Source organism: Mchenga conophoros, linkage group LG22 (genome assembly GCF_057382185.1).
Source record: "Mchenga conophoros isolate Kocher_MC1m ecotype Shallow Benthic linkage group LG22, M_conophoros_male_GT1.1, whole genome shotgun sequence".
Taxonomy (NCBI): Eukaryota; Metazoa; Chordata; class Actinopteri; order Cichliformes; family Cichlidae; genus Mchenga; species Mchenga conophoros.
The window spans coordinates 36,358,989-36,383,863 of record NC_140546.1 but is presented as its reverse complement, the minus strand read 5'-3'; the positions used below and the strand labels follow the sequence as shown (position 1 = coordinate 36,383,863).

The 24,875-nt window shown below is 43.2% G+C and overlaps 1 protein-coding gene across 1 annotated transcript in view; it reads right to left on the bottom strand.

The window, feature by feature from the left end:
- LOC146549842 (scinderin-like) overlaps nucleotides 1-24,875 on the bottom strand; it is a 42,762-nt gene that overhangs the window by 9,513 nt on the left and 8,374 nt on the right. Inside the window, exons 3-9 of the mRNA XM_085261714.1 lie at nucleotides 22,270-22,424; nucleotides 16,124-16,278; nucleotides 15,004-15,165; nucleotides 13,842-14,107; nucleotides 4,506-4,596; nucleotides 3,728-3,898; nucleotides 3,473-3,650 (exon numbers count right to left, since the gene is read on the bottom strand). Coding sequence (XP_085117840.1) covers nucleotides 3,473-3,650; nucleotides 3,728-3,898; nucleotides 4,506-4,596; nucleotides 13,842-14,107; nucleotides 15,004-15,165; nucleotides 16,124-16,278; nucleotides 22,270-22,424 — 1,178 coding nt within the window. The remainder of the gene's footprint in view (nucleotides 1-3,472; nucleotides 3,651-3,727; nucleotides 3,899-4,505; nucleotides 4,597-13,841; nucleotides 14,108-15,003; nucleotides 15,166-16,123; nucleotides 16,279-22,269; nucleotides 22,425-24,875) is intronic.

Here is a 24,875-nt window from a genome sequence, read left to right as displayed (position 1 = left end):
AGTGAGTTCACAGGCAGGTGTGAGCAAGGAATGCGTTCATCTATTTAGTACGCTTGGACCAGAGCTGCAGGACTGAGCTAGTTGACTAAAGGAGTGTCTGTGGTGTTTTGAGTACACTGAGTACAAATCCCAGAATCAGAGAAACCCATTGTTACTGCCCATAATGTGTCCGGGTGGCTGTTTTTTGTTCCGCCTGTCTGTGTCTTTAAGAGTCTCTGCAGGTCCCTGATTGGAGAAGCTGACGGCTGCTGATTGGTCCCCTTATCATGGTAAATGGACTGATTCTTATATAGTGCTTTTCTATTCTCCCGGAGTTCTCAGAGCACTCTATACAACATGCCACATTCACACCCACTCATACAAGCACTTCTAAACACAAGTGCAAACTAATCTACACTCACACGCATTCACACTGAACGCATCGGAGGGCAACTTGGGGTTAGCATCTTGCCTAAGGATATTTGACACGTAGACTGGGGAAGCCAAGGATCGAACCACCGACCTTCCAATCAGTAGCTGATCTGCTCTACCACTTGAGCCACAGCCAGTCGTCCCGGGACAGCAACTGACAGCAGCGTCAGAGCCATCCTTGGCCTCCAGACCCTGTGTTACTCGTGTGTGTGTTCCTGAGGATTGCTGAGCTTCTGTATATAGTGTGTAGTTTAGAGTCACGTGTAAATAGTCACTGAAGCTGAAGGGTGAGCTGCCTTCTTATTTTCTGTCTCATTTTCTCCTGTTTATTCAGGTCGGGGTAGCATTTGTCTTTGGTTTGCTCTTTTTATCACGTAGGGTTTAGGTAGCACCTCCTTGACTGGTTTTGTTTGTTATTTTGGCCTTTGTTCACCCCGGAGTCACGCTGCAGTTTAGCCACAGTAAACCAGTTTCACATCTGAATCGGCTGTGGTATGGTTTTGGGGACCAGGGCGGGGTCACTCTTCTTTTAACATATGCTACGTTCCTGTACCCCTAGACAGTGGCGTAACGCCCATAAAACCATTTTATTCAACACTGGTTGTGTGATGTGGTTCTGTGTAGGATTTTGTATTGAATGAGTTTAAAATGTTTTTGGTTTTTTTGTCATTGAGAATTTGTCCAAAAATCAGGTTTCAAAGATAGTGGAAGGTCTTTGTCCCATTTGGGGATGAGTACAGATATTGAGTTTGTGACTGAAAGTAGTGAATATAATTTTGAGAGAATAGTACATTTTTCTTGTCTTGTCCAAATCTTTGAAACAAATTCGTATCTGACATGAGTTTATTATCTTAAAAGAGGTGTGTGATTCCTTCTTGCGCCCATGCTGTAAAGTAAAGAATTGCTCTGTTGACCTGAAAGTCTGAGTGGTGCCACTTTGGAGAAAACCTGCTGGATTCTATTTGGGAGTTTGTGATTTCAAGGGTTGTTCATCAACTGGTGAGGTGGAGAAGATGAATGGGTTTTTTAAGCAGCAGTGGCATTTAATTAAAGCTGTAATCAAGGGACGTTCTGAAAGTTTATCGTTACCGTCTGCTTGTTCTAATTCTATCCAAGAGTTTTGTGCTACCTTTGGGTAAATCCAACTGATAATATGCTGTATCTACATATGCTTTTTAATAATATTTTTGATTCCAATGAGCTCTATTCAGTCATGGTTGATTTCACTGGGAAACAGTTCATTCATGATGCTCTTTTTCATTCATGGTCCTTGCTTTTAACCAGTTCTTTTTGCTGGAAATGTTCAAATGTAGCGATGACGGGACGTGAGACCGTGAGACAGTGTAAGCAGTAGAATGACATGTTGTTAACAGTTTTCAGGATAATCTGGTGCATTTTGGGGATTCCTGAGAAAATCAAGGTGTCTCAGTCTCAGTGCTCTTGTTTGTATGCGGAGGACAGTTTTCTTCTCAGTTTACAGATTTGCCCTCTGAGCTATTATTGCTGACACAGATAATCTGAGCTTCCAGTTGCCCTTTGGGAGTTTTTAAAAACATGCAAATAGAAGATTAACTAGTTTAACTTTGGGAAACGCTGGATGACACCCTATCTTGTGGAGCCACGGCACATATTTCACATTAGAAAAATCACACGACACACCACCAGACAAAAATGTCACAAAAAGCATATTGATCCTTTTTCCCTGCGCACCAGGTATAGTGGAATTAACTCAGTTTGTCCCCAGTATAACTTTTTTGCTTTCTTCTGACCCCTACTCATACTGGGCCTTCATCTGGGTCAGAGTTTTCTCCAGGACCAGGTCAGACTGACTACCTTTTCTCTTCAAATATTTATCCATTGCTGTTAAACACTGTTCTCTCACTCACAGCATGATTATTATGAAATTCCTTCTTCTTCTTCTGTTTTACTGGCAGTTGGCAACCCATTTAATTAGAGCAGGTAGATGCACTGCCCTCTAGTGGAAGAGAATGTAATTGTTCTGCCTGTTACTCATGCTGATTGCTTGGAGTACTAATCAGGTGGAGCTAGATAATCTTACACAGCACACCTATGTGCTGCATCACAGTGCTCTGATCTAACAGCCCCGTGCTGCAATTTGGATTTCTCTGGCACTGAGAATCTCACATTCTCACAGTGTATTGTGTGATCTCAGCCTAAGAACAATCAAATAGCCGTTTTCAAGTTATAAGGCTTTGTTGTTAATTTTCAATCAATAAATCATGAAGTTAACCTTGAAGAGCTTGGTGGATGTAAGCCAGATTTAATGAATTGTTAACATTACCCCAATCTTCTACCACTCTAAACATTTTGAGCGATCATGTTTGTAGACAGAATGCCATGCACGCACGAACACACACAAACACTTCCAAATACAGTGGGGGTGGTACCCACAGCTGATGACCTGATCAAACTTACCAACAGCTGATGAACAAACTACGACTACTGTGAGATGGTAAACCAAACCAATAAGTTGGACACTAACTGGAAGGTTGGTTGTAAAAACATGACCTCCTGGGCAGAGGTGAAAAGTCCAAGTCCTCATGTTGCAAACTGAGACATGAGCGCTGGTAAAAATCTTCACTTTCTATCATATTTGTATTTGGTTTCTTTTGAATGGAGATTTTCCTTTTTGCAACAAGTGTTCAAAATAAAACTTTATGTCTGTCATGGTCCCTGTGTGTGCCCGGCCAGCCCTGCAAGACTACATGTGTTTTTGTTTTAGTTTAAATCTCTGTTCCCCTCCCTCCTGCTCCTGCATCACTCGGGCTCCTGCCTTTGACATACTCACCTGCCGCTAATCACTCACCTGTTGCTCATCACTGTTTCTGGACACTACTAAAGGCAGCAGCTCAGAGCCTCTCGTGGCTGGAATATTGAACACGTTAGTGAGAAACCCGGCTTATAGATTCGACCCGCTGCTGCTAGCCTGACAACGTCTATACTGTGTGAAAACATGCAGACCTATGGGAGCTTGTGTCTGCGTGTGCGTATCATATGGATACACACATTTGGTATATGTATGCCAAGTGTTGATCATGACCTGGTTCTTGTCCTTCAGTGATGCGTTTGCAGCTGCAGTTCAGCTCTTTGCTCATGTACTCAGCTCCCTTTTCCTCTTCCTCACTGGCCCCTTTGCCTATCCACAGAAAGCCCTGCCCATCAGGGGTCCTCAGAAAGAAGGCATCATTAGAGTTTAGGCTGGCGGCACTGGCATCAACCTAAAACAGACAAGAAGTTCAGCATCTTTGCATAAACACATCATTACTTTACTAACGACAATCAGGAAATGGTTTACCTCAGCAATCCTGGTGATGGTGCCCAGGTTCCGTCTGACTTGGAAGAGTCGCGTAGGAGGTGGAGGAGGATGATCGCCCAGGCGGGATGTGCCGCTCTTATACACAATGAGGGGTTTAGATTTAAAAAGACTGAGCAGATGTGGGGGTTCTTTACCCTGAGGCACTCTGACCTGAAACCATATGAAGCAAACTGGTTTTTAACATACCAGTTAAAGAAAGTTGAAGACAATTATTTTTCACAGGACAATTTAAAGTGTTTCTGGTCGACTCGCCCGTTTTCTGTCTGTGTGTGTGTGCATGTGTAGGTCTGCTTATGTGCTTCAGGGGCGGAGCTTGCCTGGCTTCCTGCTCCTTTGGTATCACATCTGTGATCCATTGCTGATTATGGACCTGATTCCATTATGAATGATCTACACTCTAGTGTCAAAAGTATTTGCTCGTCTGCCATCACACGAATATCAAATTGAGTGATTTCTTAATCCAGAGGGTTTAATATGACCCAGCCAACAGTCTGGGAAGGCTTTCAACAAGCTTTCCACAAATGTGCATAAAAGAAGGGCCATTACGTTAGCTCCTGTCTGTATTGGGTTAGGGTCAGGTACATGGTATACACTCTTAGCATGTTTCAATGAATCACTGCACCAACTTCCTATTTTCTAGCAAAATATAAAGAAATGAGGAGTGGCTCAAGATTTTGCACAGTACTGTGCATTTAGAATAATTAACAAAGCAATCAGTACAAGTGCTTCTCATATTTATTTGACACTGGTGTTGTACCTGAACCGCATTCCCTCCCAGTGAACGATCCAGCTCTACGGTCAGGAACGCTGAGGCAGTTAGCTCATCCACAGAGCAGCTGGCTCCCTGCCTGCAGGAGACAGTAATAGTAATCAATATTCAGTTAGTCAAGTTACAGTAAATCTAGAAAGTGAACCAATCTATATTCTTAAAATAAAAATGCATAAAATAACTTTGTCACCAGCTCATTGTTATGGATTTCCAGTGGGAACCTTTTTACTTTGGTTCACTCAGTCCATTCTCCCACTTTGATTTAGTAAAATGTGAAAAAATTGAAAATAATCAGAAAAAACTACCAAACAAATAGACAAACATTCATGTTCATGTAGCTGTGATTCACTGTGATTCACTGTATTAGGAGTCTTAGCTGTCCATAGGGTGTTCTGTGATGGGAGCTTCCTCAGCTCTATGAGAAAAACTTTCAATTACCCTCATTTTGTAATAAAGATTCTGTATTATGGATGATGCATTATCATCCACACTTAGGACTAGTCATTTGAATTTAAAATTTGAGCCCTGTTTAATCCAGAATTGAATTCAAAATCCTGCTCCTCACATACAAGGTCTTAAATAATTGTCATGGTTAGCAGGGCAAACCGTGTGGAATTATTAAAGGACCCAAGATGCAGGCACTACTGATGTGAAGGAGCTTTATTTATGGTGAGTGAACATACAACAAAGACGAGGGTGGCGAAAGCAGAACTGAGAAAACCTAAACTGGGAAAACAAGCAAAAACCAAACATGAAACGGAGAAACAGGGAGATGCAGAAAGACACCGGGAGCTAACGAGACAGGAGGCAAGTAAAACTGAACACGCTCACATCAGACACGAACCTTCAAAGTAAAACAGGAAACTCAAAACACACACGAAGACAGAGACTCAGAGACGCGGGCTCTACACAGAGACCTGACTACACTAGAGGGGATACACAGGCAGGGCTGACACAGATCAGAGGGAGCACAGAATTAACACCAAACCAAATAACAAAGCCTAAAAACTAGAACTCAGGAAGTTCTACAAAACTAGGGAGCTAGAAATACTAGGACAGAAACCAAAACACAAACAGTCATAATTCATAATAAAATCAAAAGTAAAAGTACAAAAACCAAAAATAACTGAGTCACCGACCTGTGACAATAATCAGGCCCCATCTTATCTTAATGTATTAATTAATCAACAATATTCAACATATGGACACCACGGCGCCAGCTGCTCAGGCCCAAGGCTGGAGCCCACCAAAACAACTCCTTGATAACGACTGTGACTATTCTTCCCATCCCATGCAAGGCCACCTGGGTTGGCTGGCAGACTGTTTACTTAGCCTGATGGGGCGAAGGACACTGTCTCAGCTGAACTCTGGACACGCACACACACACACTTACACTGATAAGCACGCACTCATCCCCCTCCCTTTCCAAACGCCTTCGATGCTTGTTTCCTGCGGGGGAAGACAGACGGCGGGTCTGCGCGCCGCGCTGGAATGGTATAGGACGTATAGGACGTATAGGACGACTGCTGTGGTCCTTCGGATTACCCCCCATCCCCCTATCCACCCCTGTGGCTAGTCACGTGCTCTAATGTTGTGATGTGGACATTAATGTGCTCTCTGTGCAGAGGAGTTTTTTTTGTTTCCTGTTCTCATGCTGTCCTCCCATAGGTGCCCAGCGTGAGAAGAGGTCTCTTTTTTTCCTCTTGTACTTTTTCCCATTGTTGTGTAATTTTTCAGTGTTTTCTCTGCAACGCTGACGATCTCCGACTGTATTCCCATGTGATGTCTTTGTTGTGTGTGTAAGTCGGGGGGGGGGGGGGGGGGGTCCTATTCCTCTGCGGGGCAACCTGCATATGGCCAATAAAGCATTCATTCAATTCAATTCAATTCAATTCAATTCAATGACCTTGTAGTACCATATCACCCTATTAGAGCACTTCGCTCTCGCTCTGCAGGCCTACTTGTTGTTCCTAGAGTATTTAAAAGTAGAATGGGAGGCAGAGCCTTCAGTTTTCAGGCCCCTCTTCTGTGGAACCAGCTTCCAGTTTGGATTCAGGAGACAGACACTATCTCTACTTTCAAGATTAGGCTTCAAACTTTCCTTTTTGCTAAAGCATATAGTTAGGGCTGGACCAGGTGACCCTGAATCCTCCCTTAGTTATGCTGCAATAGACGTAGGCTGCCGGGGGATTCCCATGATGCACTGGCTGTTTCTTCTTCTCTGACGTCTTATCATTCACTGTTTGTGTTTATACACTACTTTGCATTTGATCATTAGTTATTATTAATCTCTGTCTCTCTTCCACAGCATGTTTCTTGTCCTCTCTTCTTCCCCTCACCTCCAACCAATCACAGCAGATGGCCCCGCCCCTCCCTGAGCCTGGTTCTGCCGGAGGTTTCTTCCTGTTAAAAGGGAGTTTTTCCTTCCCACTGTCGCCAAAGTGCTTGCTCATAGGGGGTCATATGATTGTTGGGTTTTTCTCTGTATGTATTATTGTAGGGTCTACCTTTCAGTATAAAGCACCAGAAGGTGACTGTTGTTGGGTTTTGGCGCTGTATAAATAAAATTGAATTGAATACTAGGTTTTTGTAATTTTTTAAAAGTCTACTAACAATATTTACATAGATACCACTCTCCTTTTTAAGAAAAACAATAACAAAAACCTGTATTCTGATTAAAAAGACAGAAATCACATAGAGAATCTCATATTTCAAAATGTTACTGATGTAGCACTTGGTAAAGTGTAAAGCTAAAATATGTCCAAAACATTGCATAAATCTGTTGGTATTTGTGTTATTCAACTATATGTTTGGATTTTTGGCTGCTACATGTTTTTCCACCAGTAGGGGGCAGTCACGAAAAAAGAAAAACTATGTTCGAAAAAGGAAAAGAAGAAGAGTGTATTTTTGGGCTCTGTATGTGAAAGCCACGGTTCTGAAGTACCCAAATAAACTCGGTTCTGCTGTTTACACCAAGTTGTCCTGGAGTGGTGTAACATTTTGGAGGTTCCACCGAGATAGTTTTTGGGACTACTTCACACAGAGGAACACAGTAAAGGAGCGTGACAGAGCAAAGGAGCTAATGCTAGCGGATTGCGACAGTCTAGCTAATGCCACGGAAACTGTTTTCTCCGGTCGGATACACTGAGAGAGTTTTACTCGTCTTAGTTATCTTTCAAGCATGTCTGTGAACCGTGAAGATTTTTTGTTGGAATTGGAGCAGAAGTTATGTGGACTTTCTTTGGAAGAACTGCTCAGAGTATGTGAACTATGTAATATTACAGAAAAGGGCAGCAAAGAAATACAAAGCAAATCTCGCAGAGCTCTCGTTAAGCTTATTAGCCAGTTTTGTGAACGAGAAGAGCTTTTACAGCGAGAGGATGAAGGCATGTCGGTGCTTCTGGAGCTAAATTATGTGCTGGTTTTGCTGGTGGAGGCGCGGTCAGCGGCTGTCGGCGCAGGAGCGGTGGTCCGGTCTTCATCTTCAGACAGAGCGGAGATGATGGTGGAGGCTGTGCACGAGGAGCAACTGGCAGCGGCGCGGGCACCTCCGGAGCAGCGGACAGGGCCGATGACATCGCTAGAGCATCAGGCGGCTCAAGGGACATCAGCGGAGCAGCAGGTGGCCATGAGGACGTCGCTGGACGGCGAAACACAGCGCAAGGGGAGAGACTGTATTGGCAACAGCTGCTGTAATGTTTCATCAGGTGGATTCAGAAAAGACTTCAGGATAAGTGGACATGTGGGTGAGTCTACAGCTAAAGACACGCTGAGTTTCAGTAGCTTAGAGCACCAGATGGAAAGCGGCTTAAAAACGGGCTACTCTGAAGCTGAGATTGTGGAGGCTGTCATACGTGCCATCAGTCCTGGGTTAAAACTAAGGAGCTATTTGGAAGGGAAAGAAGATCTCACATTGACCAGCTTGAGACAAGTTCTAAAAGCCCATTATGCAGAAACGGATGCAACAGTACTGTACCAGCAATTAACCAAAGCTACACAGGGGGCAAATGAAACACCACTTGAGTTCCTGATTAGAGTGCTGGATTTGCGTCAAAAAATCCTTTTCGCATCTGAGCGCACCCAGTCTAGCCTAAAGTATAACAAAGAACTTGTTCAAAGTCAATGTTTTCAGTCCATTAGAACGGGTCTTCTAAATGACAATGTCAGAGCAGAAATGAGAGCATATTTGCAGGATGAAAACTGTAGCGATGAACTCTTATTAATGAAAATGCAAACAGCCCAGTACAATGAAAGCGAGAGAGCGTTAAAGGCAAAAGCCCACAGGTCATTTAGAACAGGACTAAATGTAGTTGAGCAGAATGTAGCGCTTACTGATCCCCGCACAAGCCAGCCTGATACAAAACTGGCTAAAACCCTCCAAGATAACTCCTTATTTGCAAAAATTGAGGAAAGTAACTCAGCAATTAGGGAACTCACAGGACAGGTAGCTTCACTAGTGCAAACTGTCCAACGAGATAGAAGTGGTGATGGTGGTAGACAAGTCAGGGCGTACAGAAAGGCAGCTCAGAGACCAAAAAGGCGATGCTCTGCATGTCAACAAGAAAACAGGGACTGTGACCATTGTTTCAAATGTGGCAGTGACTCTCACTGGGCAAAGGGATGTAAAGTAAGGGGAGCTCAGAAGCAGGAAAACTGGGCGGGGCTGTGACTGCGGGACAAGCCACAGCTTTACCACCAATGTCCCAATGTGATAACATTCCCAAGGCCCAAAGCTTATCCCTAGCATCACCAACCGACTCAGGAAATCCTAAAATTAGGAACCAACCCCCAAACGTGTTAAATTTAAGTACCAAAAAAAGAAAAGTAGCACAGCTCGTGGGCAGAAAGTGTCTAGTATGGTGTAGAATGAATAACTGCAAAACACAGGCACTGTGGGACACGGGAGCCCAAGTTTCAATAATGAGTGCATGATGGAAATCAGACAATTTACCTCACTTAGAAGTTCACCCCATCAGCGATTTACTAAGTAAGGATGAACTTTTAGACTTGAGAGCTGTAAATGGATCTGAAGTCCCTTTCCAGGGTTGGGTAGAAGTTAGCCTTAGCCTTTGTGATTCGAGAGGAAAAGCTGTAGCTCAGAATGAGGTTCGGGTTCCAATCCTAGTAAGTCAGGATGTGATGCAAAAACCAATAATAGGGTTTAATGCTATTGAGGAACTGATAAAAAAAGACACTACTCAGTCCAGTGAAAGCTTGTCTTTACTCAGAAACTCTCTAAGAGTAGGATCAAGCAAAGCAGAAGCACTGTTGAACCTTATCCACACCACCAGTAGCGAGATAGTTACTTATCCTATCAGATCAGGACGCAAAGCTATTGTCGTACCGAGTGGACAAATGTACGGCGTTAGTTGTTCCATCAAAACAGACCTAAAGGTAAAAAGTGAAATGCTTTTTGAGCCAGATGAAAACTTGTCTTTAGATGAGGGTCTGAAATCTAACTGCCAGTTGCTGTCTATATCAGGCAGTACCCGCAAAGTCAATATCTATGTTACTAATGCTACCAAACATGACATTGTGCTGCCACCTAAAACCCTTCTAGGTAACATAGAGAGGGTAACACATAGTTATCCTGTAAATCTCAAAGAAGCTCAGATAGGCTCGATTGTAGAAAAAGACAATCAGAACCCACCTAGCTCAGCAGAAGAGCCTTGGGAACCACCTGTCAATTTGGGCCACCTTAACACAGAACAACAGGCAGTTGTCTTGAAAATGTTAAGGGAGGAGTCAGGCGCATTTGCTAAACACAAAGAGGAAGTTGGTTACATAAAAAATTTAAAAATGGATATCAAACTCACTGATCAGATTCCTGTAGCCAAATCCTATAATGCGGTCCCACGTGCTCTCTATGATGAAGTAAAAAGTCACATTCAGGACTTGTTAAAAAAAGACTTTATTCACAAATCAACCTCACCATATGCCTCTCCAATAGTGTGTGTGAGGAGGCGGGATGGAGGCCTGAGACTGTGTGTTGATTATAGGGGCCTCAATAAAAAGACCATTCCAGACAGACACCCTATTCCACGAATACAGGAAATCCTTGATGGACTTGGCGGCAATAGGTGGTTTAGTGTGCTTGACCAAGGCAAAGCGTACTATCAAGGTGAAATCAGCGAAGACTCAAAAAAATATACCGCCTTCACAACACCCTGGGGGCTGTATGAATGGAATAGAATCCCATTTGGACTCACCAATGCACCTGCAGCTTTCCAGCGGAGCATGGAGGAAAGTTTGGAAGGCTTGAGGGACAAAATATGCACTCCATATTTAGATGATGTTTTGGTGTACAGTCAAACATTTGAACAGCATATTGAAGATTTGAGATCAGTTCTCAAACGTCAGCGGGCTTGGGGAGTAAAACTAAGACCTGATAAATGTGACTTGTTTAAAAATGAGGTCCGCTATGTGGGCAAAATCATTTCAGCAGACGGCTACAAAATGGATGACCAAGAGGTACAAGCAGTACGAGCTTTGAAGGACAACCCACCAACAAACATTAAAGAGCTGAGAAAGCTTTTAGGATTTTTAGGATACTACCGAAGCTATGTACAAGATTTTTCAAGACATGCAAAGTGCCTATATGATTTACTCTCAGTTGACCACACCCAAACACCAGCGCGGTCAGCCAAGGCGGGGCATGCTGCACCCACCCAAAAAATCATATGGAGTGACAGCCACCAAAAAGCACTAGACTATTTGGTGGATGTTTTGACTAATCCACCTGTGATGGCTTATCCTAAGTTTGAGGAACCCTTCATTCTGCACATTGATGCTTCAGAAGAAGGCCTTGGTGCAGTTTTGTATCAGAGGCAGGACAGTAAATTAAGAGTCATTGGATATGGGTCAAGAACATTAACACAAGCTGAGAGGAACTACAGGTGGCACTCAGGGAAACTTGAGTTTTTGGCACTAAAATGGGCTGTGACTGAGCGCTTTAGAGACTATTTGTTCTATGCTCCCTCAGTGACAGTGTACAGTGATAACAACCCTTTAACCAATTTTTTAGGCACAGCTAAACTGAATGCAACAGGACACAGATGGGTTTCCGAGCTGGCTGATTTTAACATAACACTGAAATACCGACCCGGAAAAAGTAACGTTGATGCAGACTTTTTGTCCAGAACACCTTCTAGTATGGATTCATACATGTCAGAATGTACTGAGCTGTGTTCGCCTGAAGTGTTAAGCGCAGTACTGAATGCCATTGAAACACAGGAAGACAAACAACTGGATTGGATATCAGCCATAACATGCAATCCAGAAGTAAACAAAATACTTACAGAAAATCTGCCAGATGTGAGGATCACAACGCAGGAGCTATTGCAAGCTCAAAAGCAGGACCCTGCCATAGCTTATGTTCTCAACTTAAAGAGTACTGGTGCGAGTCTTGACAAGACATCAGCGCTCAAAACCCCTAAAGGAAAACAGCTACTACACGAGTGGAAAAAGCTGTTTATCTCAGATGACGGGTTGCTGATACGAAAGACTGTGACTTACACTCAGATTGTGATTCCGGAATCGCGCAAAGAACTGGTGTACAAACACCTTCACTGCAAAATGGGTCACTTGGGGGTGGACCGTGTGATGAATTTGGCAAGGAGTAGGTTTTATTGGCCGAATATGTACAAAGATATTGAGTTTTTCATCACACAGGTGTGCAAATGTAATATTCAGAAAAAACCTACAGTTCAGTGTAGGGCCCCCATGTGTCACGTGCCGGCTACTGCACCCTTTGAAATGGTTTCAATAGACTATGTCCATCTCGAAAAGAGCAGGGGAGGGTATGAGTATATTTTAGTGTTACAGGACAACTTCACCAAGTTTGCTCAAGCCTACCCTACACGCAACAAATCTGGCAAAACAGCAGCAGATAAAATTTTTAATGACTTTTCCTTGAAATTTGGTTTTCCTGGTAAAAGCAGCGAGCAGGCGCACCGAGGGCTCTCGCGCTCACTTTTCGCGTATAGAACTTCAAAAAAACATCGATGCAAATTATAAGTCTGTATCATGATGTCTGGTGTTTTCGTGTTTGTTGTTTTGTTTTATTTTGTTTTATTTTGCGAGTTGGTTATTAGATGCTGCTCCAGCCAGTCAGAGAATCCCCCGCCACCCCACCCCCTCCTCCCTGTGCCGCAAGCAGCAGATGCACCTCGCAAACGGAGGGCGATAGAAAACCAATCGGTGCCTATGCCATCCCCACTATGCACTGGCATGACGTCGATGCCCGTGATGCCATCCCCCACCACGATGCCGCCCCGGGCAACTGCCCGTGTCGCCCGTATCAATAACCGCTACTGTACATGTACTATAGTACATGTACATGTACATTCATGACTATTTACATTGTAGATTCTCATCAAAACTAACTATGAATGCACACATATGGAATTATGTGGTAAATAAAAAAAGTGTGAAATAATTCAAAGCATGTTTTATATTTTAGATTCTCTAAAGTAGCCACTCTTTGCTTTGATTGCTGCTTTGCTCACTCTCGGCATTCTCTCTCTTCATGAGGTCGTCACCTGAAATGGTTTCCAACAGTCCTGCAGGAGTTCAGAGATGCTGAGCTCTTGTTGTTCCTCCATCTCATCCCAAACCATCCCCACTGGGTTTAGGTCAGGTGACTGTGGAGGCCAGACTGTGGAGGCAGCACTCCATCTCTCCCTCAGTTTTGAATAAATCCCCAACAGTGTCACCAGCAAAGCCCCCGACACCATCACACCTCCTCATGCTTCACGGTGGGAACCTTGCATGTAGAGACCATCATTCACCGTTCTGTGTCGCACAAACACACGGCAGGTGGAACCAAAGATCTCAGCTGTGGACTCATCATCAGATGAATGTATCCTCAGCAGCAGAGGGACTCTTGGTCTTCCTTTCCTGGGGCGTCCTCATGTCAGACAGTTTAATTGTAGCACTTGATGGTTTTTGCGACTGCACTTGGTCAAATAGCTCTCACACAGCCTGGAGGTTGCTTTTTCCGGACTGACTGACCTTCAGTCCTTACAGTAATGATGAACTGTTGTTTCTCTTTACTTAGCTGATTGGTTCTCGCCATAATATGATTTCTAACAGTTGTCAAACAGAGCTGTCAGCTGTGCACCAACCCGACTTCTGCACAACAGAACTGATGGTCCCAACCCCATTAAGAAGGCAAGAAACTCCACAAATGAACCCTGACAGGCTCACCTGTGAGGGGAAACCATTTCAGGTGGACTACATCATGAAGGCCAAGAGTTTGCAGCACTGTCAACAAAGTAGTCTTCAGTATGTATCTACAATGTACAAAGCAGTTAAAATAATAATAAAAAAACCAAAACATTGAATGACAAGGTGTGTCCAAACTTTAGACTGGTAGTGTATATGTTTAGAACAGGAAACCCAAATGCAAAATAACTTAACAGCCATAAAATAGGACTTACATCTGTTAACTTTGATGGTTCACTTCCTTCTTCTACGACTATCACTTCTGCACGAGCATTCCTTTCGTTGTCACGGATACCCCTGGCCACTTGTGTTGCCTTCAGTCGCTCATACTTGTTACACTTGGATCCACACCACTGGTAGATCTTCTGCTGACACAACAACAGTTAGACAAGGCAATACAAACTTGGCACTGGGCCCTATTTAATTTACACTCTCCCTGCAGATACACATAGTGTCTACATATACTATATCTGCCTTCACACGCATATGAACTTGAGTAACATCCCATTCTTTATCTTTAGGGTTTAATATAGCTCCACAGGTTTTAAGAGTGTTTTTATATTTTTGACCATTCATCCAGAAGCACATTTGTGAGGTCAAATACTGATGTTGGCTCACAGTCTCCCCTCTAATTTATTCCAAAGCTGTTTTATCAGCTTTGGATACACCATCAGTCTTCCTGCATTTGGCAAAATGCAGCCAGTTCCATGTTCCTGGCAATGCCAAACCCAGACTTGCCAGTGAGATTACCAGATGGAGAAATGGGATTCATCGATCCAGAGAACATATCTTCCCTGCTCTTTGTGATGTAACGCTTGAATGTGGCTGACCCAGCTCTATGATTTTGGGTGGCCTTCCACTTTGTGGGTCAGTACACCACTAGTCGCATAAGTGGCATCCTGTACCATAATACAATGTCCTGAGCTTCTGAAATTGACCCTTTTATTATTATTATTATTATTATTATTATTATTATTATTATTATTATTATTATTATTATTTTACAAAAAAAACCCCTTTTTTAATACTTATAAGTAGAGAGGGTGCCTTTGTCCTAAATCCAGATTTGGGTGCTCGTTCTACAGAAGTGGGGCCTGGAAGCTGAAGGCTCTGGCTCCCGTTCTGTTTTTAGATACACTAGAATTACAAGTCAACCTGCATTTTTAGAACAAAGTGCTCTGATGAGGTGACAGTACCATTAGGTACAATGAGTGATAATGAAATACTTTTGGCAGTATAGTATATACCAGTTTGTCCTTACATCTCCAAGGTCAATGATGAAGCAGTCTCCACTGTTGAAGCTGGACCAACTGAAGGGGACTTGGGTGGCTCTGACAACACGCCGACCCTTGACATGTAGAAGTCTCTGTGCTGTAAGATCATTGGTGACCACATGGTTGAAACCTGAGGCCACACCCCCTGTCTGTGGACAGAGAACATATTATGCTGTCAACCTTCTCTGTTTACACTGCACTGTCACTTCTCTTTCTTACTCTCTCTTGCTGTTTCTTTCCAGTCATTGTTCCCAAATATAATGTAGCAGGGTTTGCAGAGTACAACGTTATGGTATAAAGTCAACGTAAAAAAAAAATATCTGGCTAGTTAATAAAGGACAAAAAAAATCAAGTGGTCTGTAAAGTCATATTTTTGAGCCTACAGTAACAATAAACTTTAAATTGCAAAAGCCAGCTAGTGACAATTTCTAAATGGTATGCATGGTATAAGTTGTATACTACTTTGGTTACCTAAGGCAAGGTGTAAGTGAGGGTTGAAGTGTCCTTTGTTCTTTAAATGCACTCAAAGCACAAACGACACTCTTTTGAGGACGCCACATCTTGGACTAAGAAAACAGATGGTTTAAAAAGGAAAAAGCCATTTTCCCCTTTCAAAGTCCAAAGTCAAAAAACCTTCACTATACAGAGGTAGTGGCTGACAACACCATCAGCCACCACCCACACAGTCTTGAGAGCCAGGGGCTTCAATGCCCACTCACACATGCCCTTAGGTGACTTCAATGGGCCACATGATGGGGTGGGGCAGGGTGGTTTCATCCTTAACTTCCTTTGACATACACCCTTATCCCCACCATGGCTCATGTGATGCCTCACGTGATTAACAGGTCATGGACAACGACTGTCAGAACCACTAAAGTTACACAATCATATTTTTAATTCTGTTTGAGAATATAGACCATATTTGTTTTTCTACTATGGGCACAGCAGAGAACAGTCCTCCTGCAAGATGATAGTTTAAATAACCATATGTTCCTCCATGAACTGAATGCAATGATGACGTTGGCACTTGTGGTTCAGGAGCTTTAGACATCTAGAATTGTAATTAAAAGATCAGCATGTTGCAGCAGAGCTCATGAATGAACATACTTTGTAAGTGAGCCCTCCTTTGAAGTAGCTGGTGAAGGCAGTTGACTCAACCCCCTGTAGTTCTCGGTACTGGACTGGCTTTCCACCCAAGTAATCATCCAACTGCACAGTAAAGATGGCTGCAGCAGTGCTCTCATCCTGGCTGCACTCGTTTCCTGTCAATAATAAATAAGGACAGTGAGAAAGTAGTTAAGCAATCCAACTGTATGTTGAAGTAAACTGCTGAATGTCATAAGGTCTTATTCCGGATGGACCAGAGCCTCCTGCCTCCATCTGGTCCATCAGGCATGGAGTGACTCAAAAAGTTTATTTCTGGGGTGGATGGTGTCAACAGGGATCTCTTTTGCCTGCCCCGGGGCCAGGGAAACATTTAGGTTTTGGAAGAGAAAGCACATTGCTGCCAATCAACTTGTGAGCAGAGCAGGTGATGTGCTGTATTCTGCCATTGTCTCTGGCAGTGCCAGCAGCAAATTGTTATGGAGGAATTGAGGATGGCTTCAGTAATGAAGAAGCAGAAGTGCACCATCACTGACAGGTTGAACTTCTTCGGCTGCTACAAGAAAAATGTCCTTTAATGTGCTGTTTTGATGAGCTTCCCACTGCAGATCCTGGGAAGATGATGGTTCCCAGGAAGTGGAAAGACTTCACAGTGACCACAGGTCAGTCGAGCAGACTCATGGTGGCCTGGTTTCATTCTGAAATTCACAGTCGCCTCCACTGTTCTGTCAGCATAGGTCTCCACCTTGTTACTGAATCATGGCTACCTGAAGGGCCTGATACGCATCACCATTATGGTAAAATGAAAACAGTTGAAACCTTTCCTACATAAAACTCTTGACAGTTACCTGAAAAACACATTATTGTTTGTTAAAACTTGTGAACCTAAATGCCTGCCAATGCGGTGCAACCAGGGCCATCCTGAAATTCACAAGAGTGTGATCTGGGGTTTTTGACATTGTACTTAACTGGACACTCATCCTGCAACTCTGCCTGTGTGTGCTTCGGGTCCTGCCAGACCAGCTGCTGGCACAGATGCTGGTGGAGCTCACCGTGATGCACGGGGACTAAGTGGTGGTGGCCCAGACCAAGTGCCAGATGCAATTGCTAGAGCAGCTTCACAGGAGACGACACTCTAAGATCAGCCTTTGTGATAACAATTGATGGTCACATGATGACTTATCACTGACATTTCCATTTGTGATGGTTAGGAACAGATTATACCTAGTGAGCTGTGACAACTGAACACAGGTCGAACACACTCAGTGTGTCTGACTCAGTAAAAGAGGCTCTCTGTGGGGAACCCCTGCTCCACACACCTAATTTTCCTTTCCTTTTATTCTGCATAAAGACGTTTTGAACACATCACTGTTTTGTCCTTGCAGGTAAGGGGGGTTGATGGCTCTGTTGTGTACATCAGGCAGAAACTGTCTGAGAGAGGCCTGTGCCTGTCTGTTCAGACCATGCATAATGGTTCCACTGAAAGATGCCAGTGCCTAGATCACCCAGTGGCATCTCGCCCTCCAGCCATTTAAGTTCGAGGTGGTCTATAGGCCGGGGACACGGTGGTGGCTGATTTCCTCTCCTGCTCACAGAGAGGGGAGTAGACATGGCCGAGTGGCTCCCTGGCCTCGTTCAAATGGTAGAGGTATGTGACCGTGGTGTGGTCTGAGGCTCCGATGCAGAGGAGTGGTGGTGCAGTGGGTTCAGCAGGCAGTGCCCTGGAGACTCGCAGGGCAGCTGGGACTGATTATTTAATCACACGCTCTCTGTTTTAGTGGTAAACTGGGATAGGAGGAAAAGAGCAGTGTTGGAGTGAATAAACTGAGCTAGAGATACAGTGACTAAAAAGTCGAAGTATCACAAGAGTGTGATTTATTGTTGTTGATATTATAAATAAATGGACTCTCACCCTGCAACTCGGGTCCTTGTCTCAATGGACAAGCCCCCAAACTAACACTGCTATCTGCCCCTGGTGGGTTAGGGAGACTTCATGTTGACATTATGAACTTGGTGAAGTTATGAATAATGCTGACATTCTCTCCAGACTTTTGCCCGGATAGAAAAGAAACATCCCAGACAAAGCTGAGACAGCAGCTGAATCAACATGAGAAGGAAATGTCAACAAAGAGTGAACCGTCAGAATAAGACAAGCATGACAAGTTGCTGGTTAAAGCTGCACACTACCAATACAAACTTTGTCAAAGAGTAAAGCTACTGGAGATTTCTTTGTGTCTAAGTCAAAAGAATAATGCTGTCAGCCCAGTGCTAGAAAATAACATGGAACCATTAGAGGAAGAATTACTTGTAGAGCGTAAACAGAAGTCTTACCATAATAGTGGTAAAACTACTACTAGCGTTGTGATAATTGTACAAGAACAATTTATTGAAAAATAGCAGTCTGTTACATAACAGAAAAAAGGGGTGACTGTAACTAAAGAGGCAGAGCAGGTTATCTACTGATGACTGGCTGCTCCAGTCTTGTCACGCTAACTATCCTTGGGCATCATATTAACCCAAGCTGCTCTCTGACGCACCCATCACAGTGCCAATGTGTGTGTGAATGTTTGTTCAGCTTGTTTGTTTTCTTAAAGTCACAAAAAAGAAGCTTAGAAAACCCGAGCAGCATTTAGTGCCATCTAGATATAACAACTTGCTTTGTTTGAATGTAACTTTTTAGGAAACAGTGAAAATTGGGTGAAGTGAACCCCTAAGTACAATTAATGTATTTCACTTGATTTTTATGTTTTATTCAATCAGAAAATCAAAGCACACAAATATCCCTCACTTTTATAAACACCCTAAGGATTACAAATATACTCAAGCAAGTCCAGTCATGTTTACATGCTGCCAAACATACACACAGCTCATCTACATATCAGCATAGAAAAAAGAAAATATGTCCATACTATATAGTTTTGTAGGTGTATATCCATCGTTCTTAATGGACAAGCACCAGACAGAATGTTGAGAGTAGAGTAGAGTAGAGTTACTCAGTACACATTTGGTGTTTACTTTCACATTTTGAATTGTTGTCAAAATGGTTCCAATCAAAAACTGTAGGTTGGTGTGGCTCAACATACTTTTGTGCGATGCCTACTGTTTGCAAAGTTGTTGCAAGTGAAGTGTGCAAAAAGGAGGCATGAAGAGATGCGGCACCAAAACTTAAACTAGAGCGCTAAGTGTTGAAGTGTGAACTCATGTACTGTTTGTTACACCATTACAGATTTCTTATATCTATGACATGCTGCTACTCATGACCTATGTGGTGCAGAATGACAAGCCAAAACCAAGAGTGTTTTAGGCTTTTCTTCTTCTCTGCTGCAAATAAATAAAAGCAGTAAGAGTAACGCCACAGCTCAATGTTAAAAAGATAATCAGCTGTTGTCAGTAAATGATTAGTTTGGATGTGATCATTGTGTGATTATCAGGGGGATCAGGTAACGCCAGGCGTGAATAATGAGGTGTGGCTATGATGGCTCGAGAAAGGCTTATTCAGGTTTTGGAAACTTTATGGCACACAGCATTAAAGTATATCAAGCTTCATACACACACTTATTGTTAGCATGATGTGTAGTGATTGTATGGAACAAGCGAGGACTGATTTTCTGGCTAAACTTTCCTGAGGTGTGAAGTAGTGGTGACATGTTGCTGAAGAAAGCAAACTGGTACCTTAGTCATTTATCCACAGCAAATTAACAACAAACTTCATATTTTACTGTTGCAATATTTTTTTAACTATGCAAATCAAGCTTGATGGAGTTGGTGACTTTGCAGCACCTTCTCATTGTGATTTTACAACATTTCACTCACTGAGCTATTGAGTCACGTAGCCAATAAAGCGTCCTTGAAAATGAAGCAGTGAAGTAACAACAAAAACTAACAATAAGCTTCTACTTGGTCCAGAAGGCATCAGACCAGCATCATATGTGAGTGCAATCCGTTAAGTGGGTTACCAATTTATGATGACAGATACTATATATACTATGTAGTACTCCATGTGTATATTTAATACGTAGCACTTTTCATGAATTAGTCCCAACAGTGAAGTAAACTGCAGGAGGAGGAGGAGCAGCGCAGGGGATGGTCTATACGACAAACCTGACAAAGACAGCATTGTTGGCAGGTATTCTGATAGGACACTACAATATTTTTATAAAGTTTAAGCATTTAGATACACTGTTAAAAAAAACATCTTAAAACAACGGTTATATTCTGGCAGCTCGGGCGCCAAAATACTACCGTAAAATAACAGAAAATAACTTCCTCATAAAAATACAGTTATTTCCAGTAATGACAATACAGTTTGTTGCGCTAATTTTACATGGGATTCTGCCTTTTCCAAGTGCTTTTAGACATTAAATTAGGAACATTTTAACATGATCAAACAATGGTAAATGGACTGGTTCTTATATAGCGCTTTTCTACTCTTTCTGAGCACTCAAAGCGCTCTACACAACTTGTACATTCACCCATTCACAAGCACATTTTTCTAAGTGCTTTCTAAGTAACATTCACACACACTTTCATACTCCGATGGATGCATCGGAGAGCAATTTGGGGTTAGTATCTTGCCCAAGGATATTTGGGATATTTGCAGACTGGGGAAGCCAGGGATCGAACCACCAACCTTCCGATCAGTAGATGACCCGCTCTACCACCTGAGCTACAGCCACAATGAAATTACCTATAAACAAGGTCAATGAATGTGGCAATATGAATCATAATACGTAAATGTACAGAAATATACAGTTAACAGTTGGTTTAAATAATAATGGATTGCATGCCCTGGGACAGACTGACAGAGGCGAGGGTGCCATATCGCACCATCGGCCCCTCGGGCCGTCACTAGTAGGCGGTAGGTGAAGAGTCTTGACCACGGACACAACGACGGAGAGTGTCCGAGCTGCTGTTTAAATGTTTGAAAAGGAAGATTAGATATAAAAAACGTCAAACATAGACTCAGTCTGCCTTAAATGAAATCCAGCGTTTAACCACTGAGAGCTAAAACTCAGCTGAGGTTTCAAAGCTGTGTGCCGGTGATTGGACATCAGTCGCTGATGAAGCTGTTCGCCTATAAAGTGCTCTGTAAGGAAACAAGCTCCAGCAGCTCTGCGCTCGGGGAAAACACTATATTTACTTATCTTGTGCAGAAAAATGCGCTGACATTGCGTTATATCGAGCACCGGCTGCCCAGTTAAACTGTGACTATCACCAGGTAACGTAGGCGTGTTTCTTGAATTAGCAGCAGGTGTTAAACAGCTGACAAATGAGGAGGAGGATGCATGCAGGTAAACTGAGGGTCTGCTGAGCTGATCGCTGGTTTCGTGAGAAACAACTCAGCTCGTTCTTTATGTTACAGAAGCACAGAGACACAAGACCAGGCGGAAAGAGACGATCGTTCGGTGAAAATGAGAATCTGCGAATGCAACATGTGGAACACGGAGAGTGGAATATGTAAACAAACCGGTTAACGTAACCCCCTGGGTGCACTCTGCATGCTAACTGTTAGCAGAGGTAGTGAAATCTCTGAAAACATCTGAGCACTTTTGCAAACATGTTCTATGTTGACAACCTGACCAGACGTACGTCGCGACATTCGCGGCTAAAACACTGTTAAAAGTGTAGCTGGTGACAGAAAAACGGGTATTTTAAAACTACACCACCACCATTGCTGCCTGTGATTTGATCTGCATTCTGGGATACCTGGCTGCCCCAAGTCTACACAAGCAATCGATTATCTAGGATCGACCTGTTTTGACTTACTTTGCACGGCAACCAATCAAATGTTAGAGAAGCTGCATGGGCAGCGTTAACCCCGCCCCCTGAGTTTGATGGGTGAGGCTGACAGATAAAATTATTTCATGATGAGAGCCAGGCGCCAGGACTGCCAAAATGAAATAAATAAATATATCATTAAATAATTAATTAAATGTGTCAATAATTAATTAAAATGTGAAATACATAAATAATTAATTAAATGTGTCAATAATTAATTAATTACATGTGTCATAACTATTTATTTAATTAATTAATTCCAATTGTAATTAATTATTGCCACATTTAATTAATTATTTAATGGTGTATTTAATTAATTCATTATGGCAGTCCTGGCACTCCATAGGCTATAGTCTCGTTTCCCTGTTTGCCTTGTGGGTGGATGAGGATGGTTGCTGGGACTACTGGTGTGTGGTGGCCTCTGTCTGTGTGTCTTCCTGAGTTGGTGGCGATGGAGAGCTGGAGTGGGTGCTGCCTAATGGTCTTGGGATGTGGGTGCTTGTGGTGGCAGGTGCTGGCCCCCAGCCTGGAGCAGGAAACACAGCATCAACACACATCCACCTGAAAATCAGGCTTTTATTCACTCCAGAGTTTTATCATATCCCATATGCCCTTTTTAATTTGTCGCAGCACTATAGGATATTTGTTTATGTCCCGATGAATACACCTAACCTCCACCCACTTTGCCTCCAACAATGCCCCATGCAGGCCAAACCAGGGTTTGGTCTGTGTGCAGTACGAATCCATCATAGCCTGGCACCTTACCACTATACTTTACATCCCTCTAAGACCAAGGGAGGGTGTTTTAGGGCTGGCAACATGGAACACCTGTCCCACGTCCGACCACGGGCACTCATGGTGGACGTATCCCGGTTGCCATCACCTCCAGCAGTCCCTCCCCTATTGATGCGGCTCCCAGTAAGTGAGGTGCGGAATGTCAGAGGGAACAGGTGATTATGATGGGACTAACGACTCTCTCCCCTTTTACAGCGACAGAAGAGACTGGTGGGAGGAGTGTGTGTAGTGGAGGAAGCCACAGAGAGAGATGACTCTGGGCTACAAGATAGTGCCAAACATAACACTGCTTGTGGACAAAATATAACTGAAACCACAACAATTGTACACTTTTCACACAGACAAATCTGTGATTTATTTTTTTAAACGACAACACACATCAATGGCATTCACTAAGAAAGGTTTAAAAAATGGGCAAAGATTGTGGTTGCTGTTAGTTTGTTGAAGGACGTCTCTTATATCATCATCAACAAGTGATGAAAGTTTCATTCTAATGTAAATGATCCAGAAGAACTGAACAAGTTTTATTGGAGACTTTTTGCAATTTGGCACCATCTGTGAAAGATAAAAATTCTTAGACGTTGAACAGCGGAAATGAGGATTTCTTTTTTGTCAAGAGATGTATTCTAAAGAAACTTCTTCAGCTGAGAGTCAGAGAGGAGAAACACACAGTTTTACTTGCAGCAAGGGCAGCCACAGAGCACTCGCACGACAGTGGGGGCTCAGGGACTCGCGCTCTTACTGCTCTGGTCTTTATTTACATACAAGGGTAATACAACAGTAAATACGTTTGTTCATATCAGTGAGATGTTGATGCGTGAGCATGTGTGTGTGTGTGTGTGTGTGTGTGTGTGTGTGTGTGTGAGAGAGAGTCTGTGGGAAGCGGCTCCTCTTCCTGATAGGGAGGGAAACTGCTTGTTCAGCTCTTATTATTGCTGGAAGAAGAAACTGCTCTATTGTATGATAAGAGGGAACAGAACAAGTCTTGTAGTGAACAACAGTCTGAGTCATCAAAAGGTCATCATGCAGTATTCTATCACATGCAGACTTATATCATTAAAAGTTTATACTGACTACTAAGTACAATTCTCCATTGACATTCCCTCCTGCATGTCACGTATAACTTTTGAGTGAGATATCAGTATGTAACATCTTGTTGTACATTTTCTGCCACATCATCATTAAGTCTTCATGTTCCAACAGGTCGGGGTCATCATCATCATCATCATCATTTGTCACGGCTATGTATGCAGCGACAGTGGAAACAATTATGCAGTTAATCATGAGTTTTAGACATGGCAGTATACATGTTACAAAAACACAAAATAAAAGTAAAAATACTCCAACTCCATTGAGTAATCTTTTTAGCACCTGTAGCCAGGAACCAGTGTAAAGCCAAGAAAACCAGTCACTTGTATCACTTACATAGTCCTGATTTTGGGCCTCCTGGATCTGTCTCAAGGCGTTCAGGGCGTCAGTCATGTTTGATGAGTGTACATTGTCTGGTATGTAAGTGCAGCAGGTGTTGTTGAAGAGGACACAAAGTCCCGCTTTCTCTGCTAGTATCATGTCCAGAGCTACTCGATGTTGCATCACTGCGATCCGTAATGCATCAATTTCCTGGTCCTGCTGTTTGTTGATCTTACACAAAGCGTTCAGGAAAAGTCCAAAACGGTAGTCCAGAGTTTCAATCCTCAGCATGTTTTTTCCGGTTCCCACCCAGGGGAACAATGAATGAAGTACTTTCTGTCTGGTAGTCCACATTTTGAATTCCTTGGGTACGTCGCTCCCCCATATTGGGTCATGTGGCTGAATTTTGGGGAGCGTTGATCTTCTTTTCCGGCGTACTGTAGAAGTGGTGTTTACTGTGGTCATCCTGAAAGTGTGGTCTGACAGGAATATGGAAGCACATGTTCCTGTCCAGCCTGGGGGCAGTATGAAATATGCCCGTTGTCCACATAGCCAGGCCATTCCTTGCACCCAGTACGTGCCGTTAGATGGTCCAGTCGTGTTCACAGGGGCACCTTCTCCTGCTCCGGCGGTCTGTATTTTCCGATTCTGCCCTGGTCTTGTCATGGATATAGCGGTACCAGGCATTGTTCATCCAAGGGTGGATGTGGTCTTGTATCATGTCTCTTAGGTGGGAGTTGTCATGCGTCCATCTTTTCAGTCTGCCTCGTGG